The following is a 27290-nucleotide window of genomic DNA, read 5'->3' as shown; positions in this document are numbered from 1 at the left end:
TAATCATTTTATCGTTACTCCCTATTTTGAACACGCCATGCCATATGCCTTTGATGTGTTTGATGTAGTCCTTGAGAACAATTTTAAAGTTCTGAATGTGCAAAACAACCGAGGTATGTGTCGATCATTTTCTCTAATAACTTCAGTTATTATCGAGTAAAGTGAAACTGTGTCTTGGTGCTTTTGCAGGAGAGGGCACAGCAGTAAATGGTTCACCATAAACCAGAGCTTTATTGGCTGTCTGTGCTTTGATGCTGCATACATGGCAGCTCAGCACTAACAAAGGCTTCATAAAACCTGCTCAGATGTATGTATTCATTGCACCGTGTTTTCTCTGTAGGGTCATAAACCAGAATGTGTGTGTTTGTGAGTTTGTGTGCAATACTACAAGAAGCAATCGACACTCTAAAAATGGGCAAAGTGAAGCAAATACTTAATTACTATTGACCGCACATTAGATACTGTACTATATATATATATGTTTAGACAGAAGCAGCTCAGAGCAGATGGGAACTGGGCCCCATTGCTTGCTGGTTGTCTGCTCTGGGATAGCAACTGTCAACTGGGAGAGATATAATACACTGCAGGGCCCTACTCTTGAGATCCAGAAATTAAACAAGTAGCCGTGTGTGTGAGAGAGAGAGAGAGAGAAGAAGACAGGGATGAAGAGAGAAGGAGGAATTATCAGGGCATTCACACGTACAAATACAAAGCCATTGTCGGTTCCTGGCCTCTCGTTTATCTGTAGTTCTGGGTGTGTTTCATGTTGAGCACATAATTCACATCCTCTTCTCCGGGACAGTTCTTACATATCCATTGCCACTAAACACGCCCAATTAACTTTAGAAGTTGTTCTTGTTGTTTTCAGTCCCTGTAATTTGTTAAAGATACGTTGTAAAGAATTGAACAGCTTTGACAGCGATATTCAACTTTAGTTTAAGATGTTGTTTGAACTTCCTTCTCATAGTAAGTAAGTGCATCTGTTTTCACTGGAATCAACATGGCCATGACTCTCTGTGACTTGGATGTCGCTCTCACTGTGTCAGTGGACATATACTTGAAGTTGAGACTTTCTAATTTTTCCTCTGCATACAAGTAGATGATGCAGAGCCATGAACACCAGAACCAGTGAAGTGTGTGCGCATGTGTGTGTGATTGTGCCTCCAGGCAGCATTAGCTACCACTGAGAGCCAGCTGTGCCCTCCTGTATCACATTTCTCTCATCTCTCCTCCGCTCTCTGCTCACACTTTTTCTTCCAATTCACTTTAAACAGAGATCTCTCTCTCTCCTTTCACCCTTCTGCTTTTCTTTTCTTTCAACATTTTAAATAAAAGCCAAAATCAATTATTATTGTTATGATGTTAACTTTACATACACAGGACCACCTTCAGGGGATTTCTTCAAATTTGGCACATACATCCACTTAAACTAAAGGATGAACTGATTACTGTACAAGTCTGGACAGACAATGATGTAAATTGAAACTCGGGTGGTTGGCAAACAGCTATATTCACAATGTGGTAATTCTAGTTTAAGAATAATTTTCCTTAATTAGTGGAGCAGAAGAGGCTGCTCTGACCTCAGCTTGCATCAAGGTCGCCACCACAAACACCCCATTGCTGTCATCTTTTCAGACACATAAATCTTGAGGTTACTTCTGCATCTTGAATACCTCTTCAGTGGTGACCAGTCTGCACCTAATACTTTTTTTTCTGTCTTAGCTCATACTGTATTTAAGTGATCAACCTCAGTGACTTCTGAGCTCCAGGATTATTGCTCACAGTACAGTGACCAATGACTCAGGTTTTCAGGTAATCGCTTATTTGTGGTCGGATGCTTTCAGGCGTCTTTCCAATAGCACTCTTGAGTGGACCCCACAGCAAATGGTTCTTTCTACAAGCTGACTAGAGTTAGGCTGGAAAAAAAAACTTCCCTCAAAATCTACAGTAGGTAGTATTAGAAAGTCTCCTGTCAGGCATCCTCTTGTGTAACCAGACAATGTCACAGAAAACAATGGAGCTGCTTTGTTAAGTCGGAAACAGAGAGCAGAGAGAGGGGATTATTTCTAAAATAGCTCTGTGTTTGTCTTATACAGAGACTGGCCAGAGTCACACTGGACTGAATCTACTTTACACACACACACAGAGACTTACACACAGAGACGTACTTCACTTTTACACATACAAATGCAACAAAAGCGCAACCTGTGAACTTGCACACACAGAAAATACACATAAGTACGTCGTTATAAGCACATAGACACCTACAGAAACACATGCTGTCATAACACAGACATACAGATATCACTACAACACACACACACACATACACACTGTAGATTGCAGTAGCGAGTGACAGGATGAAAGAGATAACACAGCACACTGTAAGCTGCTTTGGTGTGTGTGTGTGTGTGTGTAGAAATATGCGAGTGATCCAAGACCAGGCATTAGTGTTTCTGATAAAGTGAGGGGCCTTAAGTGGTTTTAGGAAGGACAGAGCCCCTGCGTGTGTGTGTTGGGGTTGGGGTCAGGTGCCTGGTGCATTTGTGTGTTTCTGCTTATTGTCAGCCTTGTCGCCATGGCGATGACATCATGCCACACGACCGCCAAATGATGGAAAAAATTCCCTTTGTCTTCTTTACAGATGAGAAGAGCGAAGAGGAGCGGAGATAGAACAACTGACGAAGGATGAGGGGGGAACAGTTAAAGAAAGGGATGAGAAATGCAGGGGTCGGCAATATGCTTACAGAGAATAGGTGAGAGGAAAGTGAGTGGGAAGACAGAAGAGAATATAAACCTAAATAGGCAACACTGTGCACTAACTGCAGATATCATGGCTGAAAAGTTAAAGAACAGTGACCGAACAGATTTTATCAACAAGCAAATCCTGAGATATTCTGTGTCACATTATTGCACAGTCGTTAGTAAACTCCTGGGCGTGCATTGCAAAAATACCAGTAGTAAAGAGAAAACATGTTGCAATAATAGGGAAGTATAAGCTTTTGCACTTTGCTTACTGTTAGCAGACCTTCTTCTATCCTACTGTTCCCTTTATATTGCTACAGAAAGGAAAGACTTGAAAGGAAAGTTACAGATCTGAGGCTGCTTATCCACTGGGAACCTTCCTCCTCACAGTGCAGGCTTTGTTGTCTTTGTTATTTTCATTGTTAAGGACAGTGGCACCAGCCGTGCTACTATGTTTTAAGTGCCCTCTGAAAGTAGAATTATCTAAAGATTTGGCAAAAGAGGCTGCAGTTGAAAGATTTTTAATGATCACACAGCAACAGCAGTAGCCACAACCAGCACTTGTCCTGAGCATGTGTTTAGCTCTGCAAGCTGAGAAGGCTGAGCACACGGTGTTTTAAGTATGTGTACGTGTTAGCCAGAGATGAAGCGAGAGGCATAGAGAGGCCCGGAAAGAGACGAGTGCATCTGGAATAAATATAATTTTATCACCAGGGTTTATAAGCTCCATGTGCTGGCAGGTAACTCTCGGATATGGTATAAAACTAGACGCACTGTTAGCTTTAACAAGACAAATGTTCCATTAGGCTTGCTGTGTGTGTGTGTGTGTGTGTGTTTGAGAGTGTGTGTGTGTGTGCCAGTGTAGAATAAAAAAAGGAAATACTGTGAAAGTGTTCCAGTGAAAGGAAATGCTCTTTCTTATGCATAGCAAAGTTTTAAGAGCTCATGTTAGTTTAAAGTTTCAGACGTTTCTTTTGTCACCAAGCTGATTAAGAGACAAGAATTTAATTTTCCCCAATAATGATAAGAGCTGTCCTGAAACAGCACGCGCCCACTAAATAAAAAACACACCTCCTTATGATAATTAGATAATAGTGTAAAATTGTCTGAGAGTGGTCTTAAAACATGGGTTCTGTAATTAAATGAGGACATAAATAAGAGTGGGCGTCAAACTTTAATACTACTTTTAAGTACCGATTAAAATGTGTGGACATACACAACTGAATTTTGTTAGATTACATTTAGTTATTCCTTAGAGTAGGTTCCTTAAACTCTGATGCATCTTTCAGTTTAGTGTGAAGGGTCTGTAGGGGACCATACACCCCCATGGGACTGAGTTACAAACTGAAGTCTTAGCTTCTTAACTCCCCTGACAGGATTGCAGCAGGACACATGCTCAATAGGACACTTGCACACTGACAGTGTGGTCAGTGAGGTTGACCAAAGAATCTGTAGGTCTTCACACAGCCCAAACATGTAATCTGTCTTCATTTAGACATTCTCATCTCTGCATTCCTGACTGTACCACTGTATCTGCCTGTGTTTGTATGCACGAATGTGGGTTGAGCCTTCTAACGGCTGCTTGAGAGCAGATGGTATTAGGATCAAGGATATAATAGGGTTAGGGTTAAGGTAAGAGTTGGGGTAAGGCATTTAGTTATTATGGTTACCATCAAGACAAGGGGCCAGTGAATGCATTATACCAATGAGTGCTCTCACAACTAAAGGTACTTTGTTTGGGTGAGAGAGGCTGTTGAGTAAAGAAAGAAAGTAAATAAAAATTAGAAATGAAATATGACTCTGCCTGCGTCAGTGTGGATTCTTAAGTGTGTCTGAGTAATTCTACAGTACGTCTGTTTGTGCATATATCTTCATACATGCTTATGTGTAGCCACAGTAGTGGTATGGAAGAGGAGTTGGTCGGAAAAATGGTCTCCTTTGCTCTAAGTTCTTCATTTAAAAATGTTGTCTGAAGGACACTAATGATATATTTACCAGTGCAGAGTGTGTAAGAAGCAAGATTCAGAAAGAGAGACAAAGTTGTTATTTCATATGCAAGCGTGTGGTCTGTAATTGAGCACTAGTGAGATTGTGGAAAGTCATTGTGATTTAAATTGTCTCTGGAAATGGACAGAATTCTGAGAATTTGGATCCTTGGGTGTCCTCAGAGGTGGCTCAGCCAGCCCTGTGGCTGATGGGATGGATGGGATGCGGCTTGTTGCTTCCTAACCTCATGGAATGCTATCTATCTTTCAGCCCAATGATCCAGACAGGGGAAAGCGATACAGAGAGAGACAGGAGGCCTGGAGACAGAAACTGAAGAGTAGTATGCAATCAGTGACACAGAGGCATTTGTATGCAGTATGTCAAATAAAAATAAAATGTATGTAAAAATGAAGTTAAGGAAATTAGTTAGTTAAGCTGAATTATTATAGAGAGGTGTGTATTATTCAGAGCGAACAAAGAAAAACTGCTCTGCATATGTTGAATGTAGGGTATTTTGTAATACATACTTCCTTCTACACTTTTTCTTTATAGGATAGTTGATTGCGCTGAGAAAACAGGAACAGTATTGACATGTGCCACAAAGATCCCCACCATAAATGAACTGGGAACATCATGATTGCATGATATGTGTGATGCTTGACCACCAGAAAGCCCCAAGTTTTGCAAAAATACACAAATTCTACTCTCCTAAATCACAAAGTGGTGGTCCAATTAAGAGGACTTCCTTTCACTTGTTGACATGCCACGGGTTGACTATAACATTAAAGTACACCCAAATTAGAACCTAGCCATGCAGATAGTTTTGGTTTCCTAGCTCAGATTCAGAGATAGCCATCTCTGGGATTTCTGTCCACGCCAGTAAAAGGGAGGGGACTTAAACTGCATTTGTGGTGCTCGTATCATTGCAAAACGGCATTTAAAAATTCAACAGGAACATATCTTTACAAAATCTGTGTCCCCGTTACTGTGTCCCAGTGTCAGTCACTTTCTAGAAACCGCAAAAAATGCAATGTTCCTTTGAGTTGTCTTAGGCTAAAGACATAACGCTAGATGCCACTATGCGTTGTATGTTTTGCTTCTCCAGGTATTCTAGCTTTCTCTCAAATTTCAGGGACATGAAGTTAGGTCAGGTTGATTGTTGACTGACCCATGTCCCATGACTCTTATATAGCTGTTACGATCATGGATGGAAGTCTAATTAATCTATTTCTAACATCACCAGTTCCAACTTTAATTAAATCGCATGACTTGAACATTTCTGAAAATGGTGCTAACAAACTTTTAACATGTGATTGTTCTTTGTGCAGGCAAGAGGCACTGCTGGCAGCAATAAGTGAGAAAGATGCCAACATTGCCCTTCTGGAGCTCTCCTCATCCAAAAAGAAAAAAACCCAGGAAGAGGTGGCAGCTCTAAAGAGGGAGAAGGACAGTCTGGTTCAGCAGCTCAAACAGCAGGTAGGATTGTTGTGCAGTCAGCTAACACACACACCATTACATCCAAGTGTGCACAGGAAAACTTCAGGTCATTTATTTACAGAAGAGAGTTAGAAATGGAGAAGAAAAAGTTGCAAAAGTTGAAAATAACAAACAGAGAAAGAGCACAGGTGAGGTGGTGATGATGAGAGGAACCAAGAAAACAAGAGTGGCAGAGAGAAACTGAGTCCAGATGTTACCACAGTACTCTGACCACTGAGGGTAAATTTAGGATTTACCTAGCCCTGCTACGCTCACCACACACACACACCAATATGTACACAGTCACCCAGGCCAAAAACAAGGATATAAACATGACCAAATGCCTCTGTGGTTCCACATAGAGGTCTATTCACACACTCACAGACAGAGTAAAGGTTCTTGTGGGTCTAGTGAACCAGCGAGCTCCTTAGTGGATGAGCCTACTGGAGGTTAGGTGCATTTCTTCTTCACCGTTCTTCACTGCACTTCTTGTTTTTGCTTGTTTCTGATTTCAGTTTCGTTCATATAAAGTTGTTGCAATATGTGAAAATAAAAATAAATAACTTTATTTAACAAGGTCGTCTTACACAATGAATCAAAGTCAACAGAGCTCTATATGCACTTATATATTCTTTCCTTCAAACTGCCGTTCAGTAATAATAATGGCATTTTATCCTTACAGCCTCTCAGATGAGATGTAACAACTCCTTTGTTGCAGAAGATTTCCAGTTATTAAATATTGCCAAAAATCCACTTATTGGATAGAATAAGCTCAAAGGATCCAGTATGATAAATGCGGCACGTGTAAGAGAGGGAAAGTGTGTGTATATCTGTGTGTGTGTGTGTGCCAGAGAATGTTTGAACTGCTGTTTAAGGAGAAGTAAGGGGTGTTAGTGAGTGGCTGTGTCAAATGAAGTCATTATAACATGCATCACTCTTCACTCTCTTCCTCCCTCACCCCGTCATTTCTTTCTCTCCATTTTGAAGTCATTTATGACACCTCAGGGTCTCGAAGGTGGTTACTGACAACACAGAGACTCCACTGTCTGCTGTGTGTGTGTGTCTGTGTGTGTGTGTGTGTGTGTGTGTATGTCTGCCTGCAAGTACATGAAAGGTTTTGGTTTTACTCCCATCCTGGTCGATGTCTGTCTCTTTGTGTCTCACGTTCTCTCTGTGGTGTCATAATTTTCAGTCTCTCAATGATGGATCACAGCCGAGACTTCCTCAGTATCCCCGTGTGTGTGTGTATGTGTGTGTGTGCATGTGTGTGCTTGTTTGTAGTGTAACCGTCCATTGAGCTGAGGCTGGTGTAGTAATTCAAGCTTGTGCATTTTGAGTGACGTATACACCCACTTTGCCGCAGAGAACCTGCCTGAAGCATAGACCTAGACTGAGTTGTGGTACAAAATTAAAAGTGAATATAAATCATTGATAAAGTAAATGATTTAGTGAACGCTGGTTTCTATAAGGCCAAATATGGTAGTTTTAGTTGAGTGTATATGTTTTAAAGCTACATTTAGGTTCATTTTTAGCTCTACAGTATCTTGAATGTGGTTCTCCTGTTTCTCTGGAATGTTTGCAGTACACTACACACACAATACACACACCTGCATGTGTTAAAGAGTGTTCTTGTGTCCTTGAAAGTGTTTCCTGCATGTTGGCCTTTGACCCTCAGCTGCACTTTAGGCAGGAGACTGTAAATCAAGGTGACCTCAGCTCTCCTCACTCTCCTCTCCTCCCGTCTTTCTCACGGTCTCTTTCCTCTGCACTCTTACTCTGAAGTTTTATTTTCTTGAGCAGCGTCGTGTAGAAACAAAGAGAAACCCACAATAAAAAGGAAGTTGTGGTGAAGTGCGTATTAGAAGCAGAAGACAAGAGAGTGGTTGTAACAGTTTATGAAATGGAACAAGAGAAATATGCCAACACCCCATCCGGAAACACTCGTGGTTAACATTTACAGGTGGTGATGTGTTTGTGTGTCTGTGGCCTCCCCACCTGTTTGGCTGTCAGGCTGTAATATGGGCATTTGACCTTGTCTCTGTGGCTTTGGAAAGTTCTGTAAGATGATGCTTTTGTAGTCCTGAATGATATTGCAGAAACGCATTACGTCATTATACAGACCTCCTTTCAATGTGTGAGTGAGGCAGTTAGTTTGTCTGTCTCACTTTACACACACAGCCATTTGACATTATTTGTTTTATAAATATCTCTGACCTCTATTGTTACTTGACAAATATGGCAAAATGTTGCGTGTAATCTGATTTATTTATTCACAGAGTCGCAATGAAATAATTCCACTCAGCAATCAACACAGACACTTTTCATTGTTGTTTGCAATTTTCCAACTTATCAACAACTTTGTGTTTTTGACAGAGAAACAAGAAGAAATAAAATCAAATTTTTTATCTTGATGGGATAGTTCTTGTCAATCCATGACTCAGCAACTTTGCATTATTGATAATTGCACAGATATCAACAAAAGTTCTTCTTTCACCACTGGAGGAATAGATGAAACAATAATTTAATCTAATATTCCCCAGAGCCTTATCACGATGAAATAATTTCCTTCAAAGCATGACTCAGCAGTCCCCCCTTCACCCCTACCCGCTATTCACTCTGTGTTCATTTGTTTCTCATTCTGTCCATTGTCAGCACATTACAGCAGACCTGCAGCAAGGGTGGAGAGAGGAGAGGAGAACAATGAAGGAGGTGCAGGAGTGAAATAATGGTTTGATGATTAGATTAAGTGAGAAAGAGTTGGCACGGGAGCAAGTGAGCTGAGGTCAGCATTCCTGACAATTAGAAGAGGGGAAGAAGTAAAAAGAGGCCAGAGAAGAAAATTAGAACAGGACAGAGAGAGGAGGATTTGAGGAGGGCTTTAATTTCTTCCTTTACTTTCGTTCTTTTCTTTCCCGCTTTTCCTCTCACCTTCACCCTGCATCTACATCTTCCATTAGTTTCTCTCCACCACCTCCTTTTTATCTTCATTCTCCATCTATAATTAAATGTTTTAGGTGGTTAATTTGTGTAGACATAGACAGAGGACAAATTAGACTTATTAAATTAACTACTGTGCAAAGTAACTACTCCATGTTACCTTTAGTAAGTAACAGCATCTCAGATTCTTTTCGTTTTCTCACTGCCTCCCTCCCACTTCATTCTCAGATTGTCCAGTGGGAAATCTCTCCAAGTCAATTAACTAGGTTTCTAACAAGCTTACTAACTAACTTAAGAAGCAGTTAGCGAGCTTGTTAGCTTGGTCACTAACAAGACAGTACAGTTGGACCAAGAGCTCCTCTGTCTGCATGTGTGTGGAGACGTTTATACTCCAACAGAGGCTTAAATTAAAATGGATGGTGATAGACAGCTAACAAGTTTCTGTAGCTTCCTCCAGTGTGTTCCCTCTGAGGTCAGGAATGTTAAAATGGCTTAGTTAACTACACAATTGTGAGTCAAATGTTGACAAAACCTTGCTTTATTTACTTTTACTAGCAGATTTGTATGTAGTGAATGATTTTTCTGCACCATTTTGGATGTTATGTACCAAATTTATAGGTTTAAATTTAAGAATGGATTATAGCCCACTGGTTGAAATCAAAATAAAGTGGTAGGTAAAAATAAAGCTGTGAAAAAAGAACAAAAACAGAAAAGAAATAACTAAACGATGAGAAAAGGAGACTGGAAGGAAACATGAAACTAAGGACATGTTGCAGAGAGGAGGGAGGAAGAGAGGAAGAGAGCAAGAGAGCGAATTAGTCATGGATACAAGGTCATTATAAGGAGCTCAAAAGTCAAGAGGGAGAGAAAATGAGAGAGGGGGAGAAAATAAAATAAAATACACTGTGTTAATCATAAAATACTGCGTGTGTGAGAGAGAGAGCTAAGAGATAAAACCAGGAAGAATGAAAAGTGGAGATTTATTTAGAAACAAAAAGCTCTGAGATGAGGCAAAAGAAAGAAGGTACATAGTGAAGGGTAGGTGAATTCTGGACCTAAAATAACATTTTCTTTCAGCAGATGCTTTTATTCAGTTCTTTATTCATTACTGTGTTTCTCATATGTCCGTCAGTCAAAGCCAAAATAGCCAAAGAGAAGCGTGTAGAAATGGAAGAGTGGGATGTAGCAGGACAGGGAGATAAAAAGAGTAAAATAGACCCAGGGATAAAAGAAAGTGTGGGACAAGAATAGGAGCAAGTGTCCAACAGATAGCCCGGCTAGCTCAGTCGGTAGAGCATGAGACTCTTAATCTCAGGGTCGTGGGTTCGAGCCCCACGTTGGGCGATGTTGTTTTGGAGCTTCTGGTGTATCAGCCACAAAGCCACCTGTGTTAACAGTTCAGTGAGCTGGAGGTCATGTGTTACAGAACAGTCACAGTGGAGCTAAAAATAGGCACATGAGTGAATGTTGAATGACCCAGATCCCCCATCCCCAATAAAGGTAATTATTTAAAGCTCTTACTGCTCCTTTAAACGCAATTAGATGACAACATTAGTGATCAACACATAACGTCCTACATATTTCAAGTTGGTAAAGTGTGAAGGTGAAGTTGCAAAGAGTGTGTCCAGGACTGGAAATGTGATCCTGCAGCCTGGCTAGCTCAGTCGGTAGATCATGAGACTCTTAATGTCAGGGTCGTGGCTTCACACCCCACATTGGATGGATACGTTTTTGTTTTGACAGTGTCAAAGACCTCAGTCCTGCAATATTGGTGAGGAAGAAACATAACGATAAGAATGTGCAAGAAAAAACGTTATGGGTTCAAATAATATGTGGAATAGATAGTGGATAAATAATTTAAGTGGTTGTGGTTTACGTGCTGAAGGACGTTGTGGAGAGGAGAGGAAGAGACAAACACAGACTAATAAACATCACTCCACTGTGTGTGTGTGTGTGTGTGTGTCCACAGGTCCAGTGGGGACTTCAGATTCTGTGCTCATGTGGTTTCATGATGAACTGTTTACCCTCAACGTTTGTTTTAAATGTATGTGTGTTTATTTTAAAGCTGTCTTTAAAAAAGGAAATGAATAATGTGTGTGTACACGCCAGGGGAGGCTCTCTTCAACTTGACTTATGCATATAGACATAAGCTTATACAGCCCCTCAGACACACTGAAACACATTTTTAGCAGTGCTATCTCCTGTTCACATATAAAAGTTGCCATTCACATCTTTCCTTCAGTCTCTGTCAAACACACACACATGCACACAAAACCTCAGTCTGGCCCGCTTAAGCCCCGGTTCCTTGCAGGGCTCAGTGAGAGGCTAAGGGGATTTAGATTGTACAAGACTGACAGATTTAGACTGCCTCCCTCCTTTACTTTCTCCCTCTCTCTCTCACTCCCTCTGTCTTTCCAGGCCTACTGTAAAGCCTGATGTACAACTGTAACTTGTGAAGCAGATCAAGCAGCAAGAGAGAAGAGCAGGAATGATGAAGGAATAGAGGGCATTGGGGAGAAAAGCAAAGTAATAATGGAGAAAAGAAAGGGAGAGAATAAATAAGACAAAAGGACAAAAATATGTGTATGAATGTGTTTAAACATCAGAAACACCTGTTTATATGTGTTGGCTCATTCTCTACAGTCTCTATGAATCTCTCTGTGAGCTGAGAGTCTACTATCCTGTTAGGGGGTTTTGCACCGGTTAAGCTACACAACAGGTGGCAAGTGGAGAGGTGTGAGTGTGTGTTTGTGCACAGACGTATGTGTACAAAATGCTTGTGTTCTTTATTGCTGTCGTTACATACAAGCAGAACCATTCTAGCATTTAGAACTGAAACACACACACACACTAATATTGGCTTTTTCTTGCTGTGTCTCTGTCTTTCTTTCTCTCACTGTTCGTCTGTTGTGCACACACACACACTCACTAAGTGTGTGTTTGCGAAGGCATAGTTCATGGCAGTCATCCAAAACGTTCTTCTCTTCTTCCTCTCTGCAAATTAACTCCTGGAGGAATTCAAGGCTAAGGCTTTCATCTTATCACACACACACATGCATTTTTTGATTTGTGTTGTCTCAGGAACAGGAACATTATTTGCTGTTGCTGAATCACTAAAAAAAACATTTCTCCACCTTTGGTTTGAGATATTGAAGAGATCTAATTATTGACTGTTACTTTTCTTCTCGCTCTGTAGACTCAAAACCGGATGAAGCTTATGGCAGACAACTATGAGGACGACCACCTAAAGGTCTCGTCTCCAAACTTAGAGCAGCCCAACAATCACAAGCCCTCCCCAGACCAGGTAAGACCACTGTCTGAAAAGACCTCCATTTGAAACAAACATGACCCTTCAGTGTGATATTATCACTCTTATGTAGATGAATGCATGCTCTAAAATTAAATTTCTAGACTTACCCACATCTATATTAACAATAAGCCGACTTTACTATTCGTGTCAGTAATTTTCATGTTACTGAACTAACTTGCTTTCTCTGAACTCGCACTGCTTTTGGACTGAACTAACCAACAGGATGATGAGGAGGGCATATGGGCCTAGCCAATCACATTCCCTATTTCTCTCCCTCGGTCCACCATTTTGTACAGAAGGGTGAGCATCTTCTTTGTCTGGATCCAATCACATTTGGATGTTCTCCTCGTGCGACTCATCTTTCATTTTTCTGATGTTTGCTAAATTCATCAGTTCACAGTCTGTTCACGTGTCATTTCACTTCTTTTGTTGTTTTCATGTCATTTTTCATTTCATTAGTTTCTTTCTATTTTGTTATATTATCTTTATTCAGTCTTGAAACTCTTCTTCCGCCTTTCAATTTATCACTCTCGCATGTGGGCTGCCACATTCCTTTCCATTCATTGTAATATTCTAATAATTTTTCCACTTCCTGAAGGACTTTATATTCTTCGACTTTAACCACGATCCATCTTAACATCTGTATTTTTTCCCATCGTCTTTCTTCATCCAAACATTTTTTTCTTCCTTTTGGCATCTTGTGTATATTCATCTGTCGGCGTATGACATTATTTTCTTATTAAATGCTTTCGGAAAACTTTGTAAAGTCATTAAATATTTGTAGGAAAAATGTTTTAGGTGTTTGTAAGAATTATGAAAAGGAAGTTTTTTCCTTAACCTTCCCTTGTACTGTTTTTAATTACACAAGCTATGTTTTTAAGGCCCAAAGGTCATTAATCACACATGCATGACAGCATTTGGGTCCAGCAATATTAGCACATCACATTCGCTTTTTACTCTTGCAAATTAACCTTTTTATTGGAAAATATAGTGTGTTGATTCTAGTGGATTAATCTGATAATGTCTTTAATTTGTTCCTATACATGTATTGTGTTAATAAATAGGAATGCGTGTACTGTATGTATTGTCTGATCTACTGACAGGACACTGGAGGCTGCACCACAAATGAGAAGCACATGCTGCTTTTAGCGCAGCCCAGTTCCTCCAGTGGGATTTCCCGTTGGGATGCTAAAAGCCCAAAGGTTCACCAGTGGATCTAAGTTTGACCCTGGTTATTAATTAGCGGTAGCACCTCCCTGCTGAGAGATACAGGCTAGCCAGCACTCACACGACTTTACTTTCTGTACATACAAACAGCTGCACGCATATACACACACACACATGTGTAAGCACACTGTGGTGTGTACCGTGGGTAATTCGCCATAGCACATTACATTCAAACAGAGAGTAATTGTGTCGCTCTGTATAAGGGAATTTTCTACTACAGTGGCAGAATTGAATGCAGAGAAACACAGCAGAGCTGTCTGCTCTCACACACGGTATTGTTGAAAAGATTTTTATGGCATTGTGCATTTTTAACACACTTGGTTATTAGATTCATCAGTTAAAAAGTCAGGAAAACAGGTATAATTCAATGGTTGTGATTCGGTTATGTGAATTTTAATGCTTCTGTTTCTTTTTTATTTGTTGTTTAGTGTTACATAAATTACATAATTGACTTTGTTTATTAGTGCTGTGGTTATTTATTCATAAATCAATTTTTTTAACCCCACATAGAAGACTGGAAGCAATGTCTGTCTTCAGAATAAATATTTAATGTGATACAGGGCTTATGAGGAAAATATCCTGCTCAAATATTCCCATAGTCATTGATAATAACAATTAAGTAAGTGCAGCAAATACTCCACTACTAATACTGAATATTTGAAACATTCTTCACCTTGTTTTGTTTGTACAATTGTGGCCCGGTGTTTTTTTGACTGTTTAGAAAGGAAGGTGCTGTTGAGTTGAGTCTGTAGGTGAATTGTTGGCAATCCTGTTAATAGGGTATTGCAGAAGACACAACAGGGTATGAAGACATGGATAGTATATTCAGAAAGGTAGGGTCTGATCTTTCTGATTTTGTAGAGGGCAATTCTAGATGTTAAAGAGATGGAGGAGCCTAGTTGGTCATCAGCTATGACCCCTTGCAGAGACAGTGTGCTCCTGTGCACTGAAATCGTCTTTCCTCTATCAATCATATGTCTGATCAAGTAGTGTGTATGTGCTCCTGTGCATGTGTTGCAGAGAGACCTGTAGGGAAATAAAAATCCTGATTTTCACCGTATCATGTGGCCTTAGATTTTTTTTTTTTAATGCAGTCGGTAAGTAAGGCCAGCTGAATGTCTCTCTTTAGAGTTGTTTCATAGTTGAATAAGAATCTGGTAGGCAGGCATGGGAGGCTAATAAAGAGGCACAAGCGCACCCACTCTGACACACACAGTGCTGTATAAATGTATGTCTCCTCTGGGACTGTTTCATAGTACACTGAGACATTGGAAAACACTGTGGATTCATTCAAACACACACTGCCTACGCCACGACACACTTACATATTGTACACCTTAATAAAATCTGTAAATCCCGAGACCTTCTGACCTGCAGAGGTTTCTGTTTTCATATTTCACATCATCATTATTATTATAGTCTTATTTTTAGTTACTGAGAAAGATAGCCGTGGAGTTGTTATTCCTCTCTAGATGTCTTCCTTATAGTGCCATCATTCCTTCCATTGTGTCTGTTTCTCATTTGTCTTATATTGGATGCACAAAGCGCTGCTGCAGGTCTGGAAAGTGTGGACAGTGATTTTTTTTTTTTTTTTTAAGCCATTGGACAGAAAAGTGTGGATTAGAAAGGGTGCAAGAACAGATGTTGCACATATGTTGAGCATGTTTTCAGAACAGTGAAGCCAGATATTGAGAGACATGATCACATGTTGTCATATTGCACAACTATCTTGGAGATAATGTTCTCGTTGTATTGCCATTACTAACATACATCAACCGATACAGTAACAGACATGGTTGGAATTGTAGAATGTGTATGGTCTCTGAGGCCTTTAACTCCATCATATTACCTCCCTCTCCTCTCCAGAGGGAAATGTTCAGTAATGTATTTTGTAATGGACTGTAACCTACTGGAAGGCCCTCTCTGGAAAATACTATAACTAGAGCTATTTACCCCATATGAGTGTGTGGTGTGTGTGTGTGTATTTGTGGACTTGGACACAGTGTACTGTACATTATGTGCAGATTTATGTGTTTGAGTGAGAAATGAGCAAGAAAGGTGTGTGAGCCACTTACAAACACATCAGTGGAGAGTCACAGTAAATAAGAAGTCTGAATCAGAAGTGACGGTTTCTTTGATTTACTGTCAGCTTTCATTGGTGCACCAATGCTGCTAGAGACAAGAGTGCAACAAGAGAGTTTTCTTATTTCTACACAACCACCCACACTTATGTATGTTTGGCCAAACATATTCAGGTATTGAATAATAAATGGTGAATACTCCAGAGACTCAGTGTAACAACATGTTGTGTGTGGACAGAAATGCATCACGAATAAAACTTGTGTCAAAATCTGAGACAAAACACCACATGAATATTTGCAGTTCTGCTATCTAAATGGCGAAGAGATAAACAGCTTAGAGAGCTGAGGAAAAGATAGAGGCAGAGAATGATGTTACTGTGATGAGTGAAAGGATCCTGCCGTCGAAACTCGTGAGCATGTGTGTGCTGAGTGACGATGAGCATGGAGGGTGTAGAGAGACTCTGGTGGAATTAAATATACTTTATCAACACACACACACACACACACACACACACACACACTCACACACACTAACAGCCCTCTTAGCATGGTTCCTCTGCACTTAACCTGCTATTCCCCAAAGACAATACTGTGTGTCTGTATGTGTTATCTGTGGGTGTTTGTGAGTGTGTCTCCTGGGGGGTCTTGTCTTGTATCCTTAAAATCTATATCCTTAACTAGTTTTAGCCACATTCCCACACATGCACAGACACATTTATCATGGCTACTCTGACACAAATATTGTTTTTAATTGAGGGATTGAGCTTTGAGCAGTGCTTCTCTCCTTTTTCCATCAAAGTAGTTAGCTTTTTTGTTGTGTATCTTCTGTAATTGATGCAGTGCAGGCATAATCCCCGTTGTTTAAAGAGCAGATGTTTTTTTAACTCATACTGTAAAAGTTTGGAAAAAGAAAAAGGTGCATGATTTAAAGTTTTTTACACTTTAATACAGTGTGCAGATCATATTTTATCTACTTCTAATCTACAACTATCATCATTCACCCTCTCAGTCTGCCTCATTTTCTCATTCTTTATGGTTGAATGTGGTTCTATGTGTATTGGCATGCCCAGCTGTTTGTTTGTGAGTTGTGTTCCTGCAAAATCCCTAAAACATTTATCATGTGCAGAACTGTTTTTATATTGTCTGCACAGTAAAATACAAATCAATAAGATTTTCTGTCCATCCTTTCTGCCTTCAGATTCTCTCTCCTCTCCTGGATCTCCATCAGAATCGCAGTAAACTGAAGCTGTACATCAGTCACCTGACTTCACTGTGTCAGGAGCGAGACCCAATCATATTGCAGGACTTCGCCCCGCCCCCGGCCTATCACCGCACTGACCCCGCCTCCTGGCATACTCAGCTGCACAGCATGACACATGAGCAGGTAGGAGCATTTATTTTACTGTGATACTGTTGTTTACCAGACCAGTTCATGGTCACTGCTGCTGCCCTCTTGTTGGATGCACTCACACATTGTATAGAGACAGGTTATAAATACATACCACAAAACCTTATAGCATCTCTGGACACTAAGCAACAGCACGAAAAAGAACTTTGTTTGTTGTTGTTCGTCCTTAAGCTCCACTAACTTGGGAGGTGATTACATTTATATCACAGACCTCTTAGTGGATAGTGGTAGAGCATTAGGCTATTAAATGTTCTCACAACTGTACACTGTAGAAAGACTGGTGTGTTTTTCTGATAGATGAGGAAAAAAATCGTGCAAGTGAAAACATTTGTCAGTCCTCACTCCTCGGTTACAAAAGGGCACGTTTGTCTGCAAGACAGACAGAGAGGGAACGTAGTATTTTTTGTGAATGTGGTAAAAGTGAGGACATTTTGTCGCTCCTCGTTTATCAATTTCCAAAACTAGCCATGGAGCATGTGTTTCTGCGTGCTTGCTTGTTCATATTCTGCAAATAATGATGTGTGTGAGTTTGTTCTTGCTGCGTGGGTGTGTGTCAATGAGTAGGGCACACACTGGTCAGCCTGGCAGGTTTTTGGCGCTGCGTTTGACATTATTGAAAAGATTTACTCCAGCGTGTCACCTGACGACAAGCGCCTGGCTGTGGAACAAATACTGTTTCAGACATTTTCTTTTATAGGGAGTAAACTCAGCTTCAAGCTTTTGGCAGCAGGAGGACGCTTGGTTCATAGACAGAGCTGGGAGGAGAGAGAGAGGTGTACTTATTTTATTTTACTGTTGAAAGAGGGAGGTGAGGAAAGAAAAGGGAAACGAGGATAGAGAAAGAAGGTGAGGCTTGGGGAAAGTTGATGCAACATTGGCTAATCTGTTCCCCTCAATTTAGCCGCATTGTCATGGTAACCAGTTGTATATTCAGATATTGAATATAAACAGTATATAATTAAATTTAAAAAATGTTTTTGGCCTGTCTCTTTCTATGTCCTTTTCTTTTCCCCATATTGAAAACATATCAGGGAATACACGGTCGCTACATGTGGTATACATTGAAAAACTGTAACTCTAGACACAGACTCGCAGGACTATGTGACAGAGTGTGTGGTTAGTGTACAGCAGGACTAGTTTCCTACAGTCCTCATGAAAGCCCTATTGTATGTCTTAATTCTGGGAAATGTCTCTGTTTACCATGAGTGCTACAGATATGGTATGGTGTCACTTTAAATAAACTTTGAATACAGATAATTAAGTTGTCATTTAATCACTGTGTACATGAAAGGAACAGATAAATGTCCTTGGTGACTTATATGGACAAACAATTAATATACGTATTTTTCATCATCACCCTCTATTCAAGAAAAAATGCAGACAGTATTATGCGGTCCAGTGGCCAGGGGTTCCACATTTTGAAAAGAAAAACATACTCTGAATTAAAACTGATTCTGTGGGCAGCTGTGAAAGCTTATCTAACAAGATTGAATGCTTTCAGACGGCCTGAGTAGCCTGCAGTATTTTATTCATACTTTATATCTTTAAAAAACATTTTAAAATATTAAAGACAACATTTAAAACAAATTGCGTGTGCAGCCTCAGCCAAGTCACAGTTAAAGTACTCTTAACTACTTTCCTGCTGTGATTCTATGTTTTGAGTGATTGTTTTTCAGGCTTTCCAGACATTAATTTCATTAATGGGATTAAACTTGCATGTATCTGAGTTAGACTATAAGAAAACATTTTGTCTGCCTTTGCTGTTATAAAAGTTAAATTGTCCTAGCATGAAATAATGCAGTTGCAACATGCAGGCTACATGCAGTATACAACATACTGAATCTTCTTATTCTTACATATTGTCGTTTGTGCCTGTAAAACAAAAAAATAAAAAACAGTTCTAATAGTCCCACACTTTACTGTCAGGCAGAGGTCTATTGTGTAGATTAGACTGAAACATTTACAGCCATACGACCAATGCTGTTATTTTTCTCATTTTAACTGGAATCTCGAAATGTGTAAGCGAACATATGCAGCACAACTGATGAGCTCAGTCAGTCAGTTGTGAGTCTGCTATTGTATCCGTGACATACATTTTGTCGCCTCTAAAGTCCGTAAGGGTCTGGACAGTATAAAATAGGAAATCTGCAGCTCCGGTGCACTGATTGTGCATGTACCAGAGAAGTAAATTAGCAGCTCATGTACTGAAGGTATGTACTGATTATTTCAGTATCTCTGGCGCTGTTCATGTGAAGCTTACATTTTACATGTTTTTTTAGTCAAATACAACCAAAGCAGCACTTCTTCTCGCTGTAGCTACAGTCCAGAGTTGCTTTTATGTTTTAAAGTGCATATGTAAGGAAGGTGCCATGTACGCATTCCCAATTGTAGTATGATGGGAAGCATGCATGTTAGTAGTGTGACTATAGATCTGTGGAAAGGTGGAGAGGAAGGAAATGGAAAGTATGAATGAGTCACAGCAAACGCACCTAACATATATACCTATATGTAACTGTATGGGATTTACCCAGTTGATCAGTTTTGGTTTGAGACACTAAACACTTGCTGCTCCTTCACTGTCATGTTTACTTGGCTCATTGTTGTCATTGTCTGAGGAGTATCAGGACTCAGGTAATACAAAATTAGCGATATAGCTAAAACGTGTTTGCTGAATGTCTATTTAATTGTTTGGTAAAAGTTGGCATTGATAAAAACTGTTAATTACAATGATTGCAGAGCAACAAATAAACCAACTTGTTTTGTTTAAGGTTTTAGATTTTTGGCTGACAACTCCCTCAACTCTTGAGTTACTCTCCACCCTCTTCATCTTCTCACTCTCTCTCATCTTTCTTCTTTCTTCAGGGCTTAGGTTTTTTCCCCCTGAACAGCACATCTGTCCGTTCCCTTATTTTTCTCCTCCAAAGTAGCTCCATCACCACTGCCCTTTACTCCCACTTGCTTCATGTCAGTGTATGTGTGAGATGTGTTGAGATTTAAAAATACTCATTAGTCGTGTTTTTTCACTGTTTTTGCTGAGATGTTTCCCTTAACAACATCACAGTGCGAATCTTTCTGCCTCTCCTTCCTTCTCTCCATCCAAACCCACCCATGCTAATGCAGTGCCACTTGGCGCCATGTGTCTGCTTTAGACCCCGACCCTGCCTACACACAATCGCCGACACACACTGCCAGTCTTTCATTCAGGCCCGTGTTTCTCGTTTTCCTTCATCATGTGCGACCATCACCCTGACTGACCCTCTTAATGCACACACACACTCGCACACAGACTCCCTCCAGACCACCATGTTCCAGTGTGCCAGCTTCTTTTCTCTGTCTTGTGGTGAGTGTGTGTGTGTTTTACAAGCCTCTCCCTGGCTCTGTTAAAATGCCTGGCACTCTGTAAAGCCATTAGGATCATACTAAAATAGCATGTAAAACACACATAGACGCGGGCACAAACACACAAATGGAAAACTACAATTCCCAAATCCCCTACAGTAATGAATGCCCACTGGAGGCTTGTGTACCTGACAGTGTGCTTCTGTAAGGTTTCACCAGCTGAAACATTTTATGAGGAAGCCAACAAAGAAGCCTGGCTCAAATGTTAGAGAGGATGGTGAGTGAGAACAACTTAATCTTCAGGATTTATAAACTGGACACCTCCTAGAGCAAGAAAGGAGCTTCGGTGGTTACAGATCGCATTATTCTAGATGGAGTTGACACAGCTTTTTGCAGCAAAAATAAGGTGTGCCTGAGATTTCAAAGTGAAAGTGGAGTTTTATCTGATATTTCTGGGTTATTTCTACAGCAAATGTGACAGGACAAAAGCATTTGTGGCAAAAACATAGAAGATGACTTCCCTCTGATGTCCCTATCTTAAAATATCTCTCCTTGAAGTCTCCTTTAACACCGGGCCTCACCTTTTGACTCCTCCAGCACACCTCCAGATGACATTGTTGAAGTGATCATCTGGAGGGGTTTTCACAAGATATTTAGGGCGATATCCTACTTTACAGAAGGCAAAGGGGAATTAAATATCATTTATATGCATTCTCCACAAAGTAGAATGGAGGTGAAGTCGCCCTTTAAGTAATTTTTAAACCTATTCAATATTCATTTCCACTGAAATATTAACATTTCTTTAGGTTAAAGAGGATAAAATACAGACATTTAAATATTTAAGTCATTTATTGTAAACAAATTTTACCAAAGGCTCCAGAGTAATGTTGAATTTGGTTGTCTCAGCTAAATCGCTAAAGCAGCGTGGAGCCCAGCAGTGAGCTGTTAGCAAAAGGCCAGTTATGAAAAGATGGATTTGCTGAAGTCTGTTTCATGTTCATGTGTTTGTTTCCATGTCTGCCTTTAACCTCAGCTGAACTACAAAAGTGATGCTGCGTCCAATAGTGAGGTTTCACTAAAAGAGCTGTTTTCTGCGCCATAGTCATAATAATAACCTTTATGGCTCAATGACGTCTCTAATGAGCACTAAAGAGAACTGGCATTACAATCTTCCACACACACACAGGAAATCTCACTCTTTCTCTGGCCTCTGTCTCTCTCCCTGACCTGAAGTGTGAAGGTATCGGTGTGTGTACTTGTACTAAGTGTGTGTGTGCGTGCATATCTGTATGTATACATGTTCAATTACGTGGAAATGCTATTAAAGTTTAGGTATGAGAGAGTGCGAATGTCTGAAGGCCATTTTAGTCTATATATCTGGGCATTCGTGTGTATTTGATGTTGGATACAGAAATGTATTAAGTGTTATTGGCAGATGCTGATATTATATTGCTGCCCTTATGAATGTCGTTTGAATTGTCAGCCCATGACTGTCTATCTGTGAAAACTAAAACCGCTCCCAGTGAGTGACTGCAAGTGTTTCTGGGCCAACTCAAACTGGAGAAACCTCAGTGAAAACTCAGTCCACATATTTACAACTCTACAAGTCATTGTAATGAAGGAAAATACCACACAATTACAGACTTCAAATGTCATTGTTTTTACAGCGTAATGTCCAAATAAAAGGCTTCTAAGGGAGGATCAGGGGGATATGTACTTTCTCTTTGGCCTATGTGCATTTTCAGTTATACAACAAGGCTTCATAGGTTTCCAGAGCCCGGCAGCTGTTAAATCCACTGACGTGACTCTGATGACTTTATACAAACTTCCAGTGTAAGAAAATAACATCAGCATGCTGCTGTGCTATACCTTACTACCACTATAAAACTGGTTCAATATAATAAAAACCTAAGAGCTATCATTTAATTTTTATGAAGAAGATAAACATATATAAATTGGGCATTATATGGAGATAGCAGTGGTTAGAGTGGCCGTAGCACATTAGGTGAATGGTTAGATAATTATTGTGATATATGTAACAAAATGATCCATAATGACATGTGCTGTATAAGTTAACTGTCTCTTCTTACATATAAACTACAGCCCTTTAGGTTTTAAATCCCCACAATCATTGCTTTTTCAGCTCTGTAGTCTGATATCGTTGGTATTACTAATGCCCTCTTCACATACTGGCAGGCTGCACCGTGTGTCGGTGAGTGAGGACCTCTAACGATTTCAAGGTCACTGAGTGGGTTAATTTTGATTGACAGGAGATACAAAAACAGGATGAGGTGGAGCTGGAATTTAAACATCACGACTGATAATAATGAGTGTAACTGCAGTATTACAATAGCGCTGATAAGAGTGTGCAGCGCGTAGGAGGAATTTAAACATCCCCCATGATAAAAAGTGTGTAATTATTGTTATTTTGATTTGAGTCTGTGTGGATGTATTACAGTGTCCCAGTGAAACTATTGTTCTGTCTACAAGTGTGGTGCATGTCTTTGGTGACAGAGTAGTGTTGACAATAAAGACATAAACAGTTTCAAATGGATGAAAATCAAACCTCAAGTACCAAGTAATACTAAATTTATTTGAAATACAAGAGTGAACACAGTTCTTAATGCTTAGCAGTTGTTGCTGTACCTCAGGAGGTTCACAGGTGACACACAGGTTAATATTTATTAGTTGGGCGCTGCTAGATTTAAAGTGCTACTTGGCTCTTTAATCCTCTAATATTGTGTCATTTTATCTGTCACGTTCGCCTTGCAGCTTCATCCACCTCGCCTTAAAAGACTCGACAAACATCTCTGTTAGTTAAGTGGACTGGATGGAAGCCAGGGGGAGGCGAAGAGGAGTCGGTGATGTATAGAGAGGCTTGGCAGCTGTGTCACGCAGAGATTCAGACCCATCCATTTGTGCTGCGTTGTGGTCTGGGGTCTCTCTAGGCTCTCATTAGGCAGCTCTGCTTCCTGCTCCAAGGATGATTGTTTTCTCTCTAAATACAGCGTAGAGGTCCTCAATGATCATTAGGCGCACACACACCAAATATACATTTAGGAACACAGACAAAAGGAGAGACAGTCCGACCCTCAGTGCCCATTTCACAGCCACACACACACACACATTGGGCTTGGTGGTCATTATAGACTAACTGCAGTTTTTTTGCAGATTTATTGAATCCAGGCTTAATGGCTTTACCAGTCTGCCTCTTTTCACATATATGTCCTTTTTTCCCTCCTCCCTTGATCTTTCCCTCTGTCCCCAGTTATCACTCGGTCCTTTCAGTCCTCTTGATTTCCATCTTCATATCTTTCTTCTTCTCCCACTTTAATCCTTTTCGGTCATTTTCCATTTTACCATCAGTTTTTCTGGCAATTTCTGTTTTTATCATTCTTTCACATCCACCTTCACTCTCTGCCTTTCTTTTTTTTTCTCTCCTTCCTCTGTTGTCTCTAATGACAAGACAAGTAGTGATGATGACAGGTGAAGGACAAAAACTTCAATTAACACGTTGAGGAAAACATGCTGCACTTTTATATTTATCTTGTCTCTATCTAAAGCTTTTAAATCTCAGTTGACAATGGCAGCCTTTGTCCAGATTCACACATTTCTCCTGTGTTACTGCTGCAGACATTTCCTTTAGCAAGTTCCTTTTACTGCCACATGGCCATGGTGGAGGAATTTATTTCATGACACCCGTAAATTAATTCTGACTTTTACTAATGCCTAACAAATTTCAATGAAAGAATTAATTGGAGACAATGTGAGTTGTACCAATGCCATGCATACACTGTGTTATGTAACCAAATAGTCTAAATTGTACATGTGGTGGTGATTGCAAAAGCACACAGGCATTAGGTGTCCTGTGGAATTATATTGTGAAATGTCAGCAGATTAGAGACCAAGTATTAACCTATATAATGCCTATTATACCTAATATAACTAGTACATTTTCAAATTTCCTGTCTGTCCGCAGTCAAACTAAAAATATTAAAAGGAAACTGTTTTTGTACTCTACAGTCACATCAGTGAAAGTATTCAGAACCTTTCACTGCTAAATCTCAATTTCTAATTTTGTTTAATAGAATTTCCTTTATTTCATTCAAAAAATAAATACACAATCCAGTTAAAGATTCCAACTTTCCATCTGTATGTGCTCATCTTCCAAAATTGGATCACTCTCTACAGGTTGTGCACCTTGGTCTGGATTACAGTAAACTATTCAGACTGCTGCTTGAGGCTCTTGACATTTGAATAAGTAAACCAAACCTAAAAATCTAAATTACGTCCATTACTTGCTTTTCAGTTTGGCCTATTGGGAGGTTACACCTTTTCACAGTCAAAGCTAGTGTCTGTTCCTGCTGTTTATTTCTACAGCCATTAGTACTGCAACTCCAGCCTTGTATTGTTACTCCTACAGGGCCAATTAAATATTTAAGGCTTTTTACTCTACTATAGGCGCCATGTTTAAACTCTAAAGCCTAGCTCCTCTGCAGCTAAACTCACATTAGTAGGCACTAAAGTAACTGTTAAAGAACTGAGCAAATATATTTAAGGTCCCAGACTATAATAAAATGCTGGGTGGGGAGTGCTTATGAGCAAGGCACTCAACCCCCAGATCTGAGGCTGTGTTTAGACCTCTGTCTACTAACTAACTGCTCCCTGAGGCAGGGCCTGTAAATATGAATATGTTCCTATAGTCAATTTAGCCGATTAAATAACCAGTTAAAATAAAATTACCAAGTGCTGTTGAATTGCCCACAAAACACTTCCCCCTTGTTTTTTTCCTCAGCTCTTAGTGCTAGAGGAGTGCCGTGTTTTCAGTCCTCCAGGAGCACTTCTAGGTACGAGTCCTCCAGCTGAATTCCCACTGCAGCTCGTTAGCCTGTGTCGTTAGCTGAGCTGCCTGGACTGCAACTGTGCTGGACTGTGACAGAGCGCGCGCACACACACACACACACACACACATATTCTGTCATATGGCTGAGGAGCCTTTGGGCTTGGTGCAGTACGGGCAGCCAACTTATGAAGCAGCCTGCATACTGTATAAGAAAGGCTGTTAGAAGTTAATGGTTTAAATAGAGAGGAGCAGAGAGAGGGGGATTATAATACTCTATATAGGCCCATTCCACTTCATCCCCTTGCTCTTGCTCATAATGGTGTCTCTATAGCACCACTCAGGACTGCTGTTGAGTCTGCAGCCCTTTAAAAACCCCAGTGATTGTATCTATACTTCCTGACTGATGCTATTGCTGTGGAATATTAGGTCAATGTTTGCCATTCAGGCTTTCTGTGTGGTTCCCAACCCTCACTCTCTGTTTCCCCTACGTCATTCTGCTTAAGTTAGAGTCTACCATGTAGTTAGCCTTTTCACCTCAGCTTACAGTTTCTTACGTTGCACATTTATGGAGTAAGATATTAAAATATGGAAAAATTCATTGAGACATTTAAAAAAATTCAAGTGCACAATGAAAGCATGAATGATCCATTTACGATCTAGCTTTCTGTGGATGTTCTTGGCTATCAAAATGTCTTAAATTTCATGCTATGTTTTGTTAAATTAAATAGGATTTCTTTCCTAATATAACCACAGGAGCAGCTACTATTGTTTGTGCGACAGTCCTGACCTGTTGAGAACACAGTGTTGAAGTTCATTATTCGTAACTCAAAATAAATAATGTGAAGGTAGACTTTTAAAATGCACAGCGACGAGGACAGAGACAGTTTTCTGATGGAAACACACCTCTGGCCTCACAATCACCTGTCTGCAGTCAAGCAGCTTGAAAGATGTGTGTCTGCAGCACACAGTTGACCTGCTCAAAGATGGGCTAATGCACTCCAGTTAGATAATATATTTGTCCTCTTTCTCCACCTCTACCCGTTTGTTGTTCGTTGCTCTGTCTCTCTGTTAATCTCTTTCTGCTGAGTTATGGTTTCTTCGGAAAACATTAACATTCCTCTGCAAAGAGGTCCAAGCTCTGCAGTGCGAGTCATGGGGTTACGTGTACACACACACACACACACACACACACACACACACAAACATCTCGCCTCTTGTGTGCATGTACATGTTTGTGCACGATGATAAGGCTTCAACTGTGTGTGTGTGTGTGTGTGTGTGTGTGTGTGTGTGTGTGTGTGTGCGCTTGCATCACGGACCTGCAATAGGGCAGATAATGATCCATCATGATAATGGTGCTTTAATGTCTGCAGTAAAAATCATCAACAAACCCTCTCTCCCTCTTTCTCTCTCTCTCTCTCTCTCTCTCGCTCCCACATCTTTCTTTTTTACTTCGTCTGTCTTTCTTCTTCCCACAATCCTCTCTGTCACTCACTAAATCAAAACTTGAGCTTGCAACATACAATTTAACCTCACGCTGTGCACTCACACACACACCTGTCATGTCAAACACCCAAACGACTGTATCACACACACACACATTCACTAACACCTAAACTAATGCATTCCATAAACACACACACACCTTTGGGAATCTGGCAGCACTAACTCTCTGCCCACTTACATTATTTCATCTACATTTCTCTCTGGCCACACACTGTGATTGCATGAGATGTGAACCACGGGAGCTTATAACCACATCATCCAAAGTTATTCCTCATAACCAGGAACTGTATCGTGCAGCCTTGTTTATATTTAATTTCTTCAGGCCATAAATGAGCTTTGGATTGAATGGACCAAGACAGGAGGATTATTGCTTAGCAACCTGGGGACGTTTTTCTTTGCAGAGGATTTAATTATGATTAGTTTCTGAGAAAA

At 40.2% G+C, this 27290-nt stretch overlaps 1 protein-coding gene and 1 non-coding gene across 12 annotated transcripts in view; both read left to right on the top strand.

Annotated features, from left to right (window-relative positions):
* Positions 1–27290, top strand: part of LOC113163662 (ELKS/Rab6-interacting/CAST family member 1-like) — a 95156-nt gene that overhangs the window by 63865 nt on the left and 4001 nt on the right. For 8 of the 11 annotated variants that reach the window (XM_026362458.1, XM_026362461.1, XM_026362460.1 and 5 more), the window contains 3 exons: positions 6060–6207; positions 12341–12448; positions 16961–17146. In XM_026362458.1, coding sequence (XP_026218243.1) covers positions 6060–6207; positions 12341–12448; positions 16961–17146 — 442 coding nt within the window. Of the gene's footprint in view, positions 1–6059; positions 6208–12340; positions 12449–12676; positions 12755–16960; positions 17147–27290 lie in introns of those variants that run through there. The other 3 variants (XR_003298922.1, XR_003298921.1, XR_003298920.1) reach the window with 1 other exon arrangement.
* On the top strand, positions 10416–10488 carry trnak-cuu. Its single transcript has one exon. It is a non-coding gene; the product is annotated as a tRNA-Lys (tRNA).

This window comes from Anabas testudineus, chromosome 23, assembly GCF_900324465.2.
Source record: "Anabas testudineus chromosome 23, fAnaTes1.2, whole genome shotgun sequence".
NCBI lineage: Eukaryota > Metazoa > Chordata > Actinopteri > Anabantiformes > Anabantidae > Anabas > Anabas testudineus.
Note: the sequence above shows the minus strand (reverse complement) of the source record. Positions and strands in the feature narration are given on the sequence as shown.